At 39.6% G+C, this 18,157-nt stretch overlaps 1 protein-coding gene across 1 annotated transcript in view; it reads right to left on the bottom strand.

Annotated features, from left to right (window-relative positions):
* The window catches only part of LOC105936009 (alpha-1,6-mannosylglycoprotein 6-beta-N-acetylglucosaminyltransferase B), a 119,637-nt gene that overhangs the window by 11,888 nt on the left and 89,592 nt on the right, over window positions 1-18,157 (bottom strand). Inside the window, exons 10-16 of the mRNA XM_036132171.1 lie at window positions 17,566-17,699; window positions 14,781-14,911; window positions 12,844-12,849; window positions 9,621-9,776; window positions 9,317-9,463; window positions 3,204-3,320; window positions 357-431 (exon numbers count right to left, since the gene is read on the bottom strand). Coding sequence (XP_035988064.1) covers window positions 357-431; window positions 3,204-3,320; window positions 9,317-9,463; window positions 9,621-9,776; window positions 12,844-12,849; window positions 14,781-14,911; window positions 17,566-17,699 — 766 coding nt within the window. The remainder of the gene's footprint in view (window positions 1-356; window positions 432-3,203; window positions 3,321-9,316; window positions 9,464-9,620; window positions 9,777-12,843; window positions 12,850-14,780; window positions 14,912-17,565; window positions 17,700-18,157) is intronic.

The raw sequence follows: 18,157 nt of genomic DNA, 5'->3' as shown, positions 1-18,157 counted from the left end.
GCTAAAGCAATATATATGCCAATACAAAAGTTTAATTATAAAGGAAGGGTAAAGACAGCCCATGTCCAGCCTCTGCCAAAGCTTTATCAAAAATAGAGCTTTGGCAGAACATGCATCTGAATCACCATCATGATTAAAGGGGGGCTTCCTGCATTCTCCACCTTCTCTCAAAGCACTCTTAAATCTGTTCTGGCATGACTGCAGATTTTGCGAGTATAAAGGGACAGAAGTGGACAAGCCTATGACAGTAAAAAGTAAAAACATTCCTCTTGCTCTTGGCCTGTTAGTGCAATCGTGCCTCCCCCCCCCTACCCCCTGCCCCCTCAACCAACACAATGCTGATCTGAGATACCCACCTGATTCTGAATGTAGGCATGGACCCTTTCCAGCATTCCCTCGCATGTATACTCATAGGGCAGGAACGGCTCCACCTGCAGACACAGATGTGCACGCAGATGAAGACGAGACAGAGGAATTCAGCGTTTCGGCTTGTACGCGTCTGTAAAGTGTAGAGGCAAGCCATTGTAATTACAGGGACTGAGCATCTAATAGTTAATCCTAGCTGACATATTCATTAGCGTAATTGTGGAAGACGTATATCATGCCACGAGCTTCACATAAAAATCAATGACCTCATACATCAAAGGTGGCAGCCTTGAAAATTAATTTCATTATTATTTTTGGCGATGACTACGTCAATGAATCACACAATGGATTAAAGTGACAGAGGACCACAGGTCATAGAGCACCGCAGTGTTTTTTTTTTAGTGGAAGCTGGGCCCTGCTGGGGCTTTTGTCAGGGAGGCTTCTGAAACCGGTGACTTGCCGTCTTAAGTTTTCAAGGCAGAAAATTGTTAGAAATTCTCCTATAAGGCGCTGATCAATAGCCCTCAATATTCTTTCTAATATTTGGTGCAAATAGAGCCGAAGAGAGCCTTCCACAGAAGGAAAACAAGCACTTGAGTTAGAAAATTCACTATCAAGTTGTATCTTTGGCGATAGATACACCACATTTTGAGGCTGCTGAGGTCTGATGAGATCGGTAATTATGAATTATAACAGCATAATCTATTTCGCCAGGGTCTCCTGTGGCGATTCCTCTCTCAGATGTCTCCCATGGCAGCCAAACTGCAAACTCACTGTTTACTATCAGAGCGCCAAAGTCTTCTTCCGTTTAAATTGATAAACGGTTCATTTTAGGGTTCTGTTCCTCTGAGCCATCTCTTATTGCGTTATTTTATCCGAGTTAAATGAAATGTATCTGGCACTTCATCAGCTGTTCCGCAACGCAATTTGCCTTTTGGGCATCCTGTTATAATAGAATGAGAGAAAAACAAATCATGCAGGGAGATTTGAATTCCTGTAGGAAGAACGTTTTTATGTGGTGTATAGAGACATACACAGTGGAGGAAATATTAATGTGATCTGCTGTTGATTTTCTAAGTTTATCCAGTGAGTACTTTTTGGTAAGAGTTTCATTTTTAGGAAGATAGAAAACAAATCCAGGACAAAATACTTGTAGGTTTACTGCTTTTCTTCTACATTCATGTTGAACCGATTGCATTTGCTGCTGTAATCTGGCTTTTTTATGTTGTTTTTTTTGTAATAATTGCCTCTTCCTCTCTGAGTGGCCTTTCAGCTCATGTCAGTGAAGTACTTGTTTCACTGTAGAAAATAAAGCTTCCTTAGCAGCTTAAACCTGCATTTTCACAGGGTTTTCTGGTGTTGATACCAGCATTTCACATTTATACACATTCATCTCTGGGACACGTAACCCGTCTTGTTTCTGAACAGCTCACATGTGGTTTACACTTGCATATACTAGCTTGAACAGGTGAACATGGCACCGTCAGGAATCTGGATGAAAGGTGCTACGAAGGATGCACCGGCCTTGTGGAGGTCCCCACTTCTCTCCCTGATCCCTTAAATTTTGATCAACCACTTTCAACCCCTGGGAACAATGTTGAACACTTTAATGCTTTTATTTCATGTTTGATTGTTAAATTCAATTCGCCACCTGTGCTTCGTCAGCTTTTGCATCGCACGCTGCGAGCGGGCGCTGGCCTGACTGAGCCCCATCCAAAAGGTAAAACAATCCACGGATCATCACATCAATTACCATGACGCTACAAAAAAAAAACTAAATCTTACCAAGTAGACTAGTTGCTTGGCAACAGAGGCTGTGGAAACTTCTCCCACTGCTGCAAGCCAATAAACATTCCACCAGAAGGCCCCTTGAGAAATATGAAAGCTTGGCTTTTTGTTGGACAGAAAACAAGATGCGATGTGTTGATGAGCAGCCTTCAAAAGTCCTGGAGGGCAGATTTTACGGCCGAGCAGGACAAGCTTTTTGCATTGTTTGATATTAAGGTGGAACCGGCGAGCCGCTGGCAAATTGTCACACTGTCTAAATTGCATAAAAACTTCTAAATACAGCCTCCAAATCTTAATAGGGGACTTGAATATATTTTAAACTATTACTTTTTTTTTTCAAGCTGGGTAACAGGTAAACTCTTAATGGATCCTGTTCTTTTCTACCACCATTGAAAAATAAATCACACAGGGTTTTTGCTTGATTCTGCGGGACATATTTACATATTACTCAATTACTCCAAGCTCAATCCCTTTCTGCGCTGCCGCGTTAGTCGTCTTGCATGTTGAGCAGTGCGATTCCCTCTCCTTGGATCAGCACTTCAAGTATCTAACAGGGCTACGTCTTGTACTTTGTTTTGCCTCTATCAGCAGGAAACACCTGGCTGGTAGAAGTACAGATGCATCTCTGCACCGCGAGAGGTTTGGCTGTGACTCTGGCTTGTTCTGGTGACAGATTGAGAACAGCGTGATTGATTCGTTCGATGTAAAGCAAACAACACTCGCTGCCTGTGGGGCTGGCCTCCAGAAAGCTGCTGTGTAAAAACCAGGTGTGGGCACAGTTTACCGGCGGAGCCACTCAATATCTCCGGCAATTAGACGGGAAGGGAACAGAGAGGAAGCCAGCTAAGCATTCTGCTGTAATGTCAGATGCCAAGATTAAGAGCAGGCTCTGAAAAGTGGGTCAAAGCGCGGCGAAAGAGCTCATTATACTCTTACCTGTAAGTGCTAATATGCAGTAGTGTGCACTTTGGTTACCAGTAATCATATAAAAGCTTTTATTTGGTTGACTGAGTCAAAGTTTAGGTAGGAAACACAAGCAATTCACATACATTGATCTTCATGATCTCGCGGATGGTTGCATCGAACACCTCTGAGTTATTGAAGTCGATGGTGATGACATGCGGCCTGCCGATATACTCTTCTGCGTAGGGATGCTGAGAGGACACCTGTAAAAAAAAAAATCACAATAACATCAATTAAATTAACGATAGAACAGTTGAGTTGTGTTCTCGGTGGAACAGATTCACAGTTTGTCAGATTACAACCCCAAACTTCATTCCCTATTGTTGGGTTTTTGTGTGGTAGACTAACGCAGCGGCGCACCGCTGTGACGTGCAGGAAAAGGTACGCGGGGTTAATTTTTTTTAGGATTAATAATCTGAAATAAGTGGTGCGTGTTTGTATTTAGCTTTTATTTGTCAATTCCTCACACAACCTCACACACTTATCACCACAACAACCACAGCATGTTTTGGATCTCGTTTCTGCTCTTCGCAAAATAGCTCAGTTTTAGTCAAACGTTATGGCTGGTGTCAATGAACAATTTTAGATTGTTGGTAAAGCTTTTCAGACATAGGTCTGGACTTTCCTTTGACCATGCCGGCTCTTGCTGTACACCCTTTATCCTGCTGGAAGGAAAACCACCATCCCAGTCTCAGGCCATCAGGTTTCCTTTCAGGATTGCAGTGAATTTATTATGTTTTGTATGAAGGTCAAGTTGTTCAGTTTTGATCAAATCTGACCAGAATGTTATTTTTCTTGTAACCTTTGTATTAAATATTTTTAAGCGCACGATTCACAGTTACACTGTTTATTATCGTGACATTGTTAATTAGCTGTGTTCTCAAAGTAATTAGCTGCAGATTTGATTCATGAGTTTTAAGAGTAAAACTTGTTACACACTCCATGAGAACAAAGACTTTTTGTTTTGTAGTCGGGATGGGGAAAAACATGAAAAAAAATGTGTTTGGATCTTTCTATTCACGCCGCACAAGATGCTCTGCCTCACATCACTGAAGATCGGGCGGGCGGAGAGCAGAGCACGGAGCAGACACATAATAGCCGGAGTGCTCTGTGTATTTGGAAAGACTGCAAACAACAGGGATGTGCGGTGCTACGGGGGCAGGACTGACCCTCAAAGAAAGGACTGGGAGAACAAAATGATGTCATTCGCTGCTGGTGTTGATGTATCGCATGAATACCTAACAGAACGCAGAGGTTTTGAGTTGTAACCGGGTTAAATGTGAAGTGGTCCAAGGGGTCGGAGTATTTTTGCAAGACACTTTATATGTAGATGAACAGGAATGGTAAAAAGGTAAATACACCCTCTTTCAGTTATCATGTTTATGTATCAGGGCTTTCTGGTTCTTAATACATTGTAAAACGATAGTAAATGCAACCCTAGACTAACAAAAGCACATGACATGTTAGACATTCACATGTAAATCAAAGCCAAGTCCTGATCATCAAATGCACTTCAATAGTCACCTTATGTTTGACTAACAAGCCAAACTTTTGGTAGTTTGCTACACTAGAGCATGCCTGTGTGACTTAACACATTGTTAAGGAAAATAGACATCAGTAATTACTGTAGAAAAAAAAACTGTTGCTGCCCATTAGTCTGGAAAAGTGATTTGAAAGACTTTTTTAAATTAATTTGGAGTTGACCGAGTGGAAAACCTTTAAGTCAGCCGCAAGTGTTCCTCAGACTGAATGTCCCACCAGGTTTCGCTCCAAGGTCAGGACAAAATTGTAAAAGGACTGACACCAGGAGCTTTTTTTTTTCCCAACAGAGATATGTGTGGCAATATTGATCAACTGTGCCCCTGTACAATCTCACAGGGTTTTTTTATACAAGCTTGGCCTTATTTGTCTAGTTTCTGTTCCTCTTTCTTCTCACAAATTTAGCACACCAACTGAGGAAGTTTAATAACAAAATGTAAGCTTCAACAAGACATGAAAAGTGACAAAGTACACATTATTGTTGTTCAATAGTATGTGCATGCAGCACTTTCTTCATGCATGACCGGGGTGGAAAGTAACCAGCTACATATACTCATGTTACTGCAATTGAGTACAATTTTTGTGTACTTTGTAAAGTACTTTACAAAAGCTGAACTTTTAGTTGTACTTGAGTATGATTTATATTAAGTGCTTTGTTCAGTTACATTTGAAAAAATATCTGTTAAAATAGGAACAACAAACAAACAATAAAAAAAAAAAACACCGGACGCAAGAGCAGTGCTCCATCGTCTGGGTTTGAGGTCAGACTTATCAGATCCCAACATGGAGGCATATCAGTTTGATGGGCGCAAGCACATCAACTACAGATGAATTTGACCACCTGGAAAAAGAAAGTAATTTCCAGTTTACTAAAGGGCACACAGTTTGAATGTGTTCACTGGAGCGGTCGTCTAGTTTATTTGAGCTGTTTAGCCAGTTGAATACAGTAGAATGGCCTCCATTAAAACTACATGTTAAACCTACATGTTAAAGCTACATGCTAATTGTATGGTGAGATTCCTGAAAGTTTCTGGTAAAAACAGTATGATTACATAAACTAAAACAAATAATGGAATCAGATTATCTCACTGCTTCAACTCTCTTCCCTTCCATGTGGAAGCAAATCCACTTTAAACATATTACCGACACCTAAAGGACATCAAAACTTCATAATGTCATATGTTGACATGTTTTATTTTTGTTCAGCATTTTCATTTATAAATGTGCTCCTTAATTTAAGAACAATTTGAGGCCAGTATCTCTTTTCCTTTGTCAAATGCATTAGAGGGACTTTCTTCTGCTCATATAGAGCACTTTTCACTTTTACTTGAGTAACATCTTACAACTGGTAACTTTACTTACATCTAACTAAAATTTTATATAACAGTGCTTTTACTTGAGTACATTATTTTTGTACTCTTTCCACCACTGATTAATGACATTAAAAAATAGGGCTGGACAGTTAATCACATTTGACATATAACCGCAATTTTAAAAGACACAATTTCCAAATTGCTGAGGTCTGCAATTTTGGCTATGTAACAATTAATAGATAAGACACTCTAGGTGTTGGTAATATGTTCAAAGTGGGTTTGCCTCCACATGGAAGGGAAGAGAGTTGCAACAATGAGATAATCTAATTTTAGAGTTTATATAATCATACTCTTTTTACCAGTACGTGTCAAACTGTTGAATACATAGACTTGTCTGGTGGTTGGACTTTGCACTTTATGTTCAACAAGGATTGGTGTCCAACTCAATTAAAAGCTGTTCTCTTGAATAATAATAACAATAATAATAATAATAATAATAATAATAATAATAATAATAATGTTCTGATTAATAAAAACTGTAAAAAGTTCTTGTTTTAAATAGCACTTGTTTACAAACATCTTTATCTACTGGTCATTTTTGTTGCTTGTGGTTAATGCAGAGAAAAGTCAAATTTAAACTGCAGTTATGGTTGAAATATATTGCAATTTAGATTTTTGGAAAAAAATCGCACAGCCCTATTAAAAATTCCCTGGTCATTCAGTGGTAAATTACATTAAGTAATTTGTAAACAACAAGCTCAACAGTAGATATCATTTAAAGGTCATAGACAGTAAAGGCTAACTCTTTGGCGCTGCTTTCCTCTATCATTAAATAAAACTAGCAAAAATCTTAGTTAAACTGTATCAAAATGTGGAATTAGGTGTTCCTGCAGTGAGCATTAAAACTGTAGATGTCTTAAAAGCATGGATTACACTGGGAAAAGTACAGGATGAGCTGAAAGGAACAAGAGAACAATACAGACCTGGTAAGAATGTGGGCAGATGTACTGTATCCGTAAGGCTATGGCAGAAATCTGCGTCACCCAAATTCAGTGAATTGCTTTCCAAAATGACTATGTACCTTAGCCGCATACATATTGTGTTACAAACTGAACAGACAAAAAAGGCGGCAGTTCAAAAGGTTGTATTTTGGTCTTTGTTGGAGGATGGGGAGACAGGGATAGCTGCAAGATATCCCAGAGAAAAGCAGCGAGAGAAAGAAGAAATGACATCCTTGATGTGGATAAAGGAGAACACAGTTGCACACATCGCCTCGCGCTTTTTGCAGAGAAGAGAATTACTGTTTAAACTTCAAAAAGTAATCAAACGATGTGCAAATTGCAGAAATATTTTTCAATTAAAGATTTTACACACAGAGATTTTCATTTCTTATTTACTTGATGTTGGGTAATAAGCCAATGTTAAGGAAAAGAGGAGTTAGTAAAGGAGGTCATTGTGACATTTTCTATCACGCAGATCTTACAGTAGGCTGTGCCCTTATGACGAAAAGCGATGTGATTTTAAGGAACTGGGGCTTGTGCCCCAGAAGAGCTCTATCTCTAGTAATGCTCCTACCCAAGAGCGAAATCTCAGACTAAGTTAGTGTGAATGAACGCTAAAGTTCATGACAGTTCAATTTGAAAAAAGACTGAACAAGTATGGCTTGCTTCAGAAGGCTGTCAGGAGAAGTAAGTCTCTTCTCCTTATGAAATATTCTGGCAACATGTCTTAATTTTGCAAAGTGGGATCTTAACAAATCGCAAGACTTGTAGAGTTTCCTCTGAACAAATGAGACCAATATCTAGATGTGTGGATTTTATCTGCTTGTTTGTCCTCCAGCCAAAGCCTCGTGAAACTATCATTTAGTAAATTATTGAATTTTCTTCCTCTGTCTCCATCGTTTCCTGTTTTGTCGTTGATGCAGTCTGACTCTTCTGTTTGCATTATGTGTGGCATTCGCACCTGTGCGTCTAAGCTCCCTGGGGTGTGACTTTGATTGACACGTGTGATGAATTAATCTGACTGGATGGAGAATGACACAAAAATAGCGCTGATTGGCCACGAGCGCAGAGAGCTGCGCCCCAAGGAGTATCTTTAAGCAACCAATTAGAGCTCAGCATGGAGTCAGATCTCATTTGTCCAGCACCCCTTGGTGCTTAAAGATTAAAATTAGGAGGTCTGCACACAAAATAGCCCCAAATAAACCCAAAATCAAATGGGAATCAGAATATCAAAAGTCAGAGACATTTTTAGGAGAGAACAGATCCTGTAACTTCTATTTACTGTGTTGACACTTTTTTTTCCAGCAAATTTGGCGGGGACAGGGTCCGAGCACCCCCTATTGAAAAGGTGCTATTTGTTGTTAGATGACGTTGTTGTCAAAAAAAAAAAAAAAAATCAGGGTTTTCCATTATGGGTTTTATTTTGTTAATCTTCTTTCTCATCAGAATCCGTAACAGGTGCAGCCTCCTTCATCATATTGTTCAGCTTTTTCTTACGTCACTCTCTCTGACGATGCTACCCGAACAAACGACAGCAGAAGAGCTTGCACTCTCCAAAACAGCCTTATAGAAGATATACAACATTTTGCTCCACACAGGAGGATCTGAGGTTCCTCTACCCGGTTTCTTCTTGTAGACATCATCGCTGTTGTGTTTGCAGCTTAGTCTGCTGTCCAGATGAATCACATGTTCCTGCTTCTTCAGAGAACCACAAATATCTCCAAGTTTCAGTGAAATATGTAACACTACATTCTTCATCCTGTGGTTGAGCCATTAAACACTTCAACCTCATCATAAAGAATTGGTTCCTAATGCCAGTCATGAAGTTCACTGTAAACTCCACTACAAACCAAAATGCTTCCAGATCAACATTTAATCCAATCGTCCAGCAGCTTTCCCTTTGCAGTATTCTAGTTTTGAAAAGAAAGACCATCCCAACCGCAGCTGCTAATTTATAACAACCTGCCTGTAAAAAACAAACAACCTGTTAAGGTGCTGCAATGGCTCAGTCAGTATGGTAAAATAATAATAATTCTGGCAGCACATACAAAGAGAAATGCATACACAGATGCTCACTATATTAATTGAACTGTAAAAATGTAATGAGGAGTGGTTTAAAGTCTTAGCAGGACAACAATAAGATGGTACAGACGTCTCTTACTTTATTTTTTTCTCTGCTGGCTTTTATTGTAGCACAGACTTGTAATATGTCAATCTATTGTTTATTCAAAATTAAATTGACTGACTTTTTTAAATGTAGTAGATGAATGAAGCCATAACAAAAAAAAAACAGAGGTTGTATTTACCTTTTATTGCCACAGTAGCATGAAAGATATATGGACCTACCTTTCTGGAGGTGGGCTTCCCTCTGAAGAACTCATGATTGAGAGAGCTGTGAGGAGGGTGAAACTTTGGTTGCAGAAAAATGCAACCATTGGCTATCGCTTCTAAAGGAGCAGGGCCCTCGTATGGGAAGCCAAATCCGATGAATAGCTTGAAAAACAGAAGATTTCCTGTGAATACGCAGGGGTGCTAATGCCCCAGGTCAGTCACAATAAACTAATCAAATTCACATGTGGTAACTGTAAGAAAAATAGATGATTTTAAGGAATGAACTGAGCTAATCCAATGATCAGGACTTTAGACTCACCTTTGCTTTTCTGAGCAGCTGCTGTAGCTCCTGCTGAGGCAGCAGGCCGTGATTCTTGACAAAGGCAGGGACTTCTGGGGGACGCTGCGTCTCATAGTACACTGTACCATGAATCTCCATGTAACGATGCAGGATTGCCAGGAAATTTTCCTTACCCTCAAAGATGGAGAATAAAGAAGAGAAAAAGGCTATTGAAAGATGATCACTGCTGCCACTTACTACTAGAATGCTTGTGGGAATTTTAAAAATTAATTTGAGTTATTGTGGTTATTTATTGTATATGTCACTATTTTTATTATATACACCCAGAGACAGGTTTGTCTTCATTTAGAAAGAACATCTTTTCTTAGCCTCAAAACTCCCAATCCATTTACTAATAAATGTTATATGAGTAGATGGACATTGGCTATTTTGTAGGTGATGATAAAACAAACAATAACATATTTTAAAAGTTTTGTTTTCCTTAAAAACTCTATCAGCTACTGTTAGTCTTAGTGTATGATTCCTATGGACAGTACCGTGTAGTGGTTACATTGTTTGATATAAAAATGGTTGTATGCAAGGTCCCTGTAAAATACACTTGGGACTAACTGATTTTCATAAGGCCTTTAATAAATGTACAATTTAGTCCACATAAAACATAATTTTAATGAAGAAATCCATATAAGTACATTTTCAGACATCATATTGATTCATTTCCAAGGTTAAGTGAGTTTCTATGATTGAATTCATTGCAAGAAACTACCTAAAAGCTGTAGCACAAGCCTTTTCTGAGAGTGTATTTAAAAATGCACTTTTTGTTTTTATTTGCCCATTCTTTTTGCAGTTCACAATATGGTGACTTTCTAACATACTTTTCTTGCAGCACCACTCCCAACCTGACAATGTAACTCAGGGGGACTGATCATAAAGTCCCACATAGAGTCACTTGAAAAGGGCATTTGACAAAAAGCCTGAAGGTGTTGATGACTGAAACGAGCAAAAAGAGCAGATCTAATGAGATGAGGGTTACCCTCGTCTGCACAAGCATCCTCGTGTTGGTTACTAACCTAGTTTTTGTGGAGTTGTACAAAGGAATAATATCAATGTATATGCCTTGTGTTACAATGTAGGGGTAATTTATTTGAACCATTTTACTGGGAAAAATGTTTTTGTTGAAATGTTTCAAATTATTCAATAAGCTCTGTCTCAGAGGCATGAATCATTTATGCAAGCCATTGAACTGTTTCCCCATTTTTATGCATTTGGAGAACATAATAATGGAGATACATTTTATTTTCTTGCACTTTTTCCGTGCCCTAACTTTATATGCAATCGCCATGGGCATGAATGTCATATTAATTGTGGGTTTTATTGATGCACTGAAATTGTTCTTTTTCCAGAATGAGATAAAGTTAGTTTATCTATTGTTGGGTGTGTGGGAACTAGAGTGATGAGATCCACCCAAAGAAAATGCTGGATAAAGACTATTTTAGACTATGAGGAAATGCATAGGAGATTGTTGAAAGGTCACTTAAAAATATACACAGCAAACATGCATGTTATAAACTAACTTGTGTCAGTATCACAAATGTCATGTCATGTCAATGAATATCAATGGATCTGATTGTTTAGAATAGGTATGATAATAATATGCCTACTGAAGTCAAAACTTCCACTCTTTCAATAGAAAAAAGTTGAACATGGCATGCCATAAGATTCAGGGGAACACAAGTATTAATGGAGAGAAAAGCATGGAATGGTCTCTATATTCTCTGAGCCGGGAAAACAATGCAAACATGTTGTGCATTTGCACAGGAAGTACACTTGGTCAATATAGTTGGAACATCCAACTGTCTCCAAGTTTCAACTATACAATGCACACTCGGATGAAAGAAACAGTTTAAGGATGTTTGGGAGCACGTCAGGGACCACCAGTGGTCAAACTGACCACTAGCCAGTCAGGGACATGGACCGAAAGGGTATCCACCAAGAAATAAGCTGTTTGTCCAAAATCAACCCCTTCGAGCATGATTGGAATTTTCATCTGACCATGTGAACCAGCAAAATACAATATGAAGCCTGTTTTGTTGTCAGAAAAGATAAAGATTGACTTACTTGGCCACAATTGTTAAATAATTACTGTCTGTGAAAAATTCTGTAAAGGGTTCCAAACTAAAGAGCACTATACCAACAGGGGTGGTAAGCTCATGCTGTGGGGCTGGTCTGGTGCCATTGGTAGCTTGAACAAAGCAGCTAAAGAGGTAAGAGGACTACCTCTAAATTTTTCCACTTAGGCCTCAAATCAACAACTAGACATTTAAAACGTTGACACAATTGAGTGTTCCAGCATCGCAATTACCCCAAACACATGTTGGAACTGGTTTCGGAACGGATTAGGCAGATTAAAATTTGGTAAGGCTCACCCTCTACCCAAGTAAAAATAATTACATAAAACTTAAAGGAGCATTGTGTAAATTCCAGGATTTTTGCAGATGTCTGCCCCCTCTGGCGACGAGTTGAAATGACACAAGTGTTGTGCACAAGCATGAGAGAAGAGGAAAAGCATCTGCCGGTGCGACTACACAGGCGTTTTGTTTGAAGTTAGTCAGTGTTTGCTCACTTGCATTTGCGAGAGAACACTGGCATACACGCCCTTAAACGGCTGTAGGTGCATGTATGGGAGAGAAAATAAATAATATTTAACTTCAAAACTTGCGCAATGCACCTTTAAAGCTGGTGCTCCCCAACATGTTTTTAAGAGTTTTACCGTTTCTGGTAAGAGTGGATAAATTAGTGGCTATGCCAAAACCTTATTCACTGGCACCAAAGTGTGTTGATTCTCAAGTCCATGTTGAAGGAGATTTATCCAAATATTAGTGGAGGTGCGCATAGACAATAACTTTGATTCTGTGTTGATGACTTTGACCCAATGTGGATTAAAACCATTACGATAAATTAAAATGCATGCGTGATTCTTGCTTTTAAATTAATTGCAGTTGTTGAATGTGTGGTAATTTCACCATTAAGAATAAATACATAATTAAAGGCCCACAATAACATCTATGCCCAAAATTAATAAACATAAACTCCTGATCAGATCTACAACTCTGTTTACAAACTTTATTTAAATTGAAGCCCAATTAAAGTTGTTCACATATCTGTGAGGTATCATCCTTCCTAGTAACACCTTCAGTTTGACTTTCAGTGTTTGGAGAATCAATAACCATGCAGCAGTACTCACTTGAAGCTATGCGGGTCCATCAATGATGCAACCAGTGTGTTACATGAAGAGCAGTACAAATTGAAAACAGGGAAAAGGAGAAGTGAACAGAGAAAGCGAAATTAGGAAGCAAAATAATGAAATATTCAGCAGTCATCTTGATTTAGGCATCAACAAACCTCAGATTTCTAATGTGGCAGTAAAAAGTGAGGTAGAGGAAGGTAATCTCAGAGGAAAGTGTTCCTCCTGCACACTGGCTTTAACACTCCAAACCCCTCAGATTCACCAATGTTACACTGCTGCTCAAAACTGCTCTGAGAAACAGGGAATGCTTTGGCAGTGTCGGAACAAAGCTGCAGCCGGTTTCAAGCAAAGAAAGAAAAAAAAAACCCTGAGGGAGACAGCAGCACATTTCGAAGTTACAGGAAGACTGGCAGAAGCTTGGAGGGAAAGTTTACTCTAAACAAGTGCAGGTTCTTCTAGTCTCGCACTTCAGACCTGATTCTTGGAAGAGGAACATGCTTGCGGGGCTGCAGGGGACGTAAAATCCTGTGGGTGCTTCGCAGCTACTTAAAGCAAATTCTCCAAACATTATTTATGTCATTCAGGGCACCTAAATAGAGCTGTGCTACAATGACTTCTCCCTGGGAGACATACAGTGCCTTGGAAAAGTCTTCATACCTCTTGGGTTTTTCCCCATTTTACCACTTTGCAACCACAAACCTGAGGGCATTTCATTTGAATTTTACACAATCCATTAACAAAAAGTAATACTGAAGTAAAAGGAAAATAATACATGATCGTACTAATTTCAAAAATACCTCTGAACTGTGCCATGCATTAGTTTTTCACTCCCCTAAGTCAACACTTTTACTGCCGTTGTAGTTGCAAGTGCTTTGTGTTTATCTCTACCAGCATAGCACGTCCACAGACTGAGCATGTTCCCCTTTTCTTTTCATAGTAGCTCGAGCTCAGTCAGACCGAGCGTGTGATCATCAACTTTAAAGTCTTACCATAGATTTCCAGATTGATTTAGGTCTGGACTTTGACTGCACTATTCCAACACATGAGTATACTTTGATCCAAACTTTTTCCTTGCAGCCCTGGCTGTGTAACAATCATTATCCTGTTGGAAGGTGATCATTTGCCTCGGTCTAAAGTTCAGCCTTTAACGGGTGCAGTGCTGCCGGCACTGTCTGTCCTCCCATCAATTCTCACCAATTTCCCTGGAATAAATGTAAAAGTTTGAAAGGTTTTTCCCCACTTTGGGCTTCTCTATGAAGGGTGGAAAGATCAGTTTTGGTCCCATCTGACCAGACCTCCTTCAACCATGTTAACTGTGTCCACTACAGGAAAATTACCACTGGGACTTCTTGTAGACCTTTTTAAACAATGACATTATTGTTGTTACTCTCCCATTAGTCTCTCGTCTATTTTAACTTGTCTGTGTTTTATTGTCTCTACATTTTAATTGTACAGTTATTTTCAGTTGTATATGTACAGCATATTTTTGACCTTTGTTCTTGCAAAGTGCTTTATAAACAAATATGGTATGGTATTAAGGGAAATTAATTTGTAGGGTTTTCTAGTAGCTCAGCTAGACAGCTATCATGTAAATCTTTGAAAATATCTGTATTCACCACTATAGCATATGCATGACAGATCTCTGTGGTGGTGCAGAAAAGTACCAAGCGGAAGCTGGCAGCAAAAATAAACACACCACACTTTTCAGATTTCCATTTCTTCGGCTAAATTTTTATGCCATGTGTGATTTTCTATTCTCATCACAATTATGCTCTGATTTCTCTTCACAATAAAAAAACATTTAGGTATGTGGTTGTAATCTAACACAAGGTCAAAAAGGTCAAAGTGTGCTGATCTAACGACTGCTTGTTAAAATCCCAGCAAAAGTGAAGTAAAACAATAGCTGAAATAGCAATGGTTGGCGGCACTCTTACCTTCCACATGCTGGCATCTTTGCCATATACAACAGCCATGTTGTTGACTTTGTTCCTCTGAATAAACATCTTCTCAGTCTCATTCAGCTCCTCTGCTACGAAACCCATAAAAGAGTTGTCTGGGGTGTGGGCTGCCAAGGACAAACACAGTAATTGCTAATACATGGCTCCAAACCCATTTCATGTCTCAGTAAATACAGATGTTCTCATAATTTAGTAAGGAATAAAAGAAGCAGCAGCAAGGTTCCGCAGAGAGGAAGGTCATAATGTCTTTCGATTAGTTTTATCACACAATAATCTTTGGCTGAAAGTTGAGAGTCGCTCAGGTTGTTTATTTGCAGGGTTCCAGGAGCTGTTTTATGTCCTCACGTTCTGAAATTCAACAGATCGACTCCTCAATCCGTCGCAGATTGTAGGCTTCAGGAAAGGAAACAACCCCTAAATTGTAGCAAACAAAAAAAAAAAAAATAACTCAAACACAGAGCATCTGACTGAAGTGGGAGGGGAATAACATTTTCATGCCAGATCTAAAGCTGTGATGACAGCTGAAATTTCTCAGTGACAGTCTCGGAGATAGCTGTAATTTGGAGATGGTGTTGCAGCTTGTGCTTCCTGAATTAATTGGAGACAACCTGAAGTTTTATCATCCAAGAGTTTCACTGAATCTATCCTTCGTGACTGTCTGTGCTTGGCGTTTTGGTATATTTCTGTGTGACTGCAGCCAGAAGAAGGAAGCTACAGGCATTTGAGGCCCAGCTGTTCCGACTGAACTCTCTGCCTGGTGGCCCAAAGCTTGAACTATGATGGCCTGAGGCAGTTTACACTCTCACAATCTGCTCTGCACTCTGAGGGAGACACAGCAACACTAACATCTGTCCACTTCTACTCATCTCAAAAACATTAAGTTTCAAGATCTTCAGCAAATTTACTGACAACAGATAAGTTTGACTAAGGAAAGTTTTGCCCGTCATATCATCTGATTTGACTCAGATAATAAACACGTCTCTTCTGTCAGGTGTTTTCCCCCAGTCTCTAAAAACAGCAATTATCAAATTACTGTTGAAGAAGAACAAACCTCTTCCTCTTTATCACTAAGATTATTGTAAAAGCTGTATTTCAACAATACCTTTTTAACAATGACCAGTAGTTTTGATGTTTTCCAGTCAGGTTTCCATGCTCACCACAGTACAGAGACCGCCCATGTCAAGGGATTCAATGACATCCGTATAAATGCAGATTGTGGAAGAGCCACAGTGCTGGTATTATTGGAGCTCAGTGCAGTATTCAACACAGTTGTTCACTCCATTCTTTTAGAGCATCTGGAAAACTAGGTCAGCCTTTCTGGTTCACCACTCGGTTTAAATCCTACTTTAAGGACACAGACGTTTTGTATCAGTAGGTAACTTTACATCAGAAATGACAAAAACTACATGTGGGGTTCCCCAAGGGTCCATCCTGGGTCCCCTCCTATTCAATATCTACATGCTCCCTCTAGCTCATATCATAAAAAACAACAATATCGGCTACCATATCTACGCAGATGACACACAGCTCTACATCACCAGGTCACCGGGTGACTATGAACCTGTTTAAGCACTGAGTAAATGCTTAGAAGAAATCAATGCATGGATGTGCCAACATTTTCTTCAATTGAATAAAAACAAAACTGAAGTAATAATTTTTGGACCAATGGAGGAGAAATCAAGAGTTAGTGCACAGCTTCAGTTGCTTCAGCTAGGAACCACTGATCAGGCCCGAAATCTGGGTATAGTGTTGGGTTTAGAGCTGAACCTTCAAAAGCATCTAAAGACACTTATAAGGTTGGACTTCTATCGCCTGAAGAACATTTCCAGGATTGAAGGACTAATGTCTCAGCATGACCTGGAAAAACTAATCCATGTGTTTATTTTCAGCCGAGTTAATTGCTGGAAGTGTTTTCACAGGTCTGCCTAAAAAGGGGACCAGACAGTGGATCAGACAGCTGCAGCTGATCCAGAAGACTGCTGCCCACGTCCTCACTAAGACTAAGAAAGTAGAGCACATCACCCCAGTTCTAAAGTCCTTACACTGGCTCCCTGTATCTCACAGAATAGACTTTAAAATACTTCTGTTAGTCTATAAATCACTGAATGGCTTAGCACCTAAATACATCACAGACTTGTTATCAGTCCATGAAACCTCCCAACCACTAAGGTCTTCTGGCTCAAATCTGCTCTGCATACCTAGAACCAGAACTAAACACAGAGAAGCAGCATTTAGTCCCTACAGTACACTTATCTGGAACAAACTTCCAGAGGACTGTACAAGTGCTGAAACCCTTAGTTCCTTTAAATCAAGGTTAAAAACCTGTTTAGAGTTGCCTTTGAGTGTTAATGTTCAATTCAAACTGTTGGAGTTCACTGAAACTTCATTATATAAAGTTTGTAATCCAACCTATCTTGACCTGCTGCTACTATTCCACTGCAATGTGGTTCACTCTGTACTGTTTGTGCAAATTCTCAGTCATCCGGGTCATCACCACAGCAAACAGGCTTAAATCATGGGCAACCGGACTCCCGTTCAGTTCTTTCTGAAAACGTTTCGACACCTATCCAGGAGTCCCACACTCGAGCCACCAGACCTGTAATGTGTTATTTTATTTTCTGTTCAGGTACAGCACTTTGAATTGGCTTGTTACTGAAATGTGTTATACAAATAGACTTGCCCTGCCTTGCCCAATGAGATATTATGTACGTCTACCATAGTTGTTAGAGCAAAATGAAAGATGAATTGTGCGTGAACATACGGAACATGGTCATGTACTGCTGGCTGTGAAGGTTCCAGTAGCCCCAGTTGGTTCTGTAGCCGTGAAGAGTGGCATACTCCTCGTGGTTGTAGGCAGGCTCTGTGCCGAAGGTGTCAATTACTCGGATGTGGCATCTGACGTGCAATAGAAAGAAAGAAAGAAAGTTCACTCTTTTGTTGAAATTTATCCCGTAAAATTAGCCACTATAAGGTTGTGTTCGGAAAAGCAAATTTACTTAGATGGAGCGGAAGTCTGTCTGCAGTATAAGGGGGGGAAAAAAGAGGGCAACCAAAGAATGGTTTTATTCCCCTGAATACACCAGCATTGATGCATCCTAAATTAGGTTCATTTTCCAGAAGGGAACATACATGAATCAATAAGAACCTGAAGAAAGACCCACTTTATCTCTGGAAACGACTCAGTAGGGAAGGTCTAAAATCAGCTGATGTGATTAAATCTGTGAAGACTGATCTGAGCTCAGTGATAAAACCTGTTCAACTTAGTGTTCCTCTGACACTGGCAGACAGGGAAAGCTGGTTCACCACCTCATCTCAGGCAGAAGCTCGCTATGAGCATTGGAGGATTTTTTACA

Source organism: Fundulus heteroclitus, unplaced genomic scaffold, assembly GCF_011125445.2.
Source record: "Fundulus heteroclitus isolate FHET01 unplaced genomic scaffold, MU-UCD_Fhet_4.1 scaffold_48, whole genome shotgun sequence".
Taxonomy (NCBI): domain Eukaryota; kingdom Metazoa; phylum Chordata; class Actinopteri; order Cyprinodontiformes; family Fundulidae; genus Fundulus; species Fundulus heteroclitus.
Note: the sequence above shows the minus strand (reverse complement) of the source record. Positions and strands in the feature narration are given on the sequence as shown.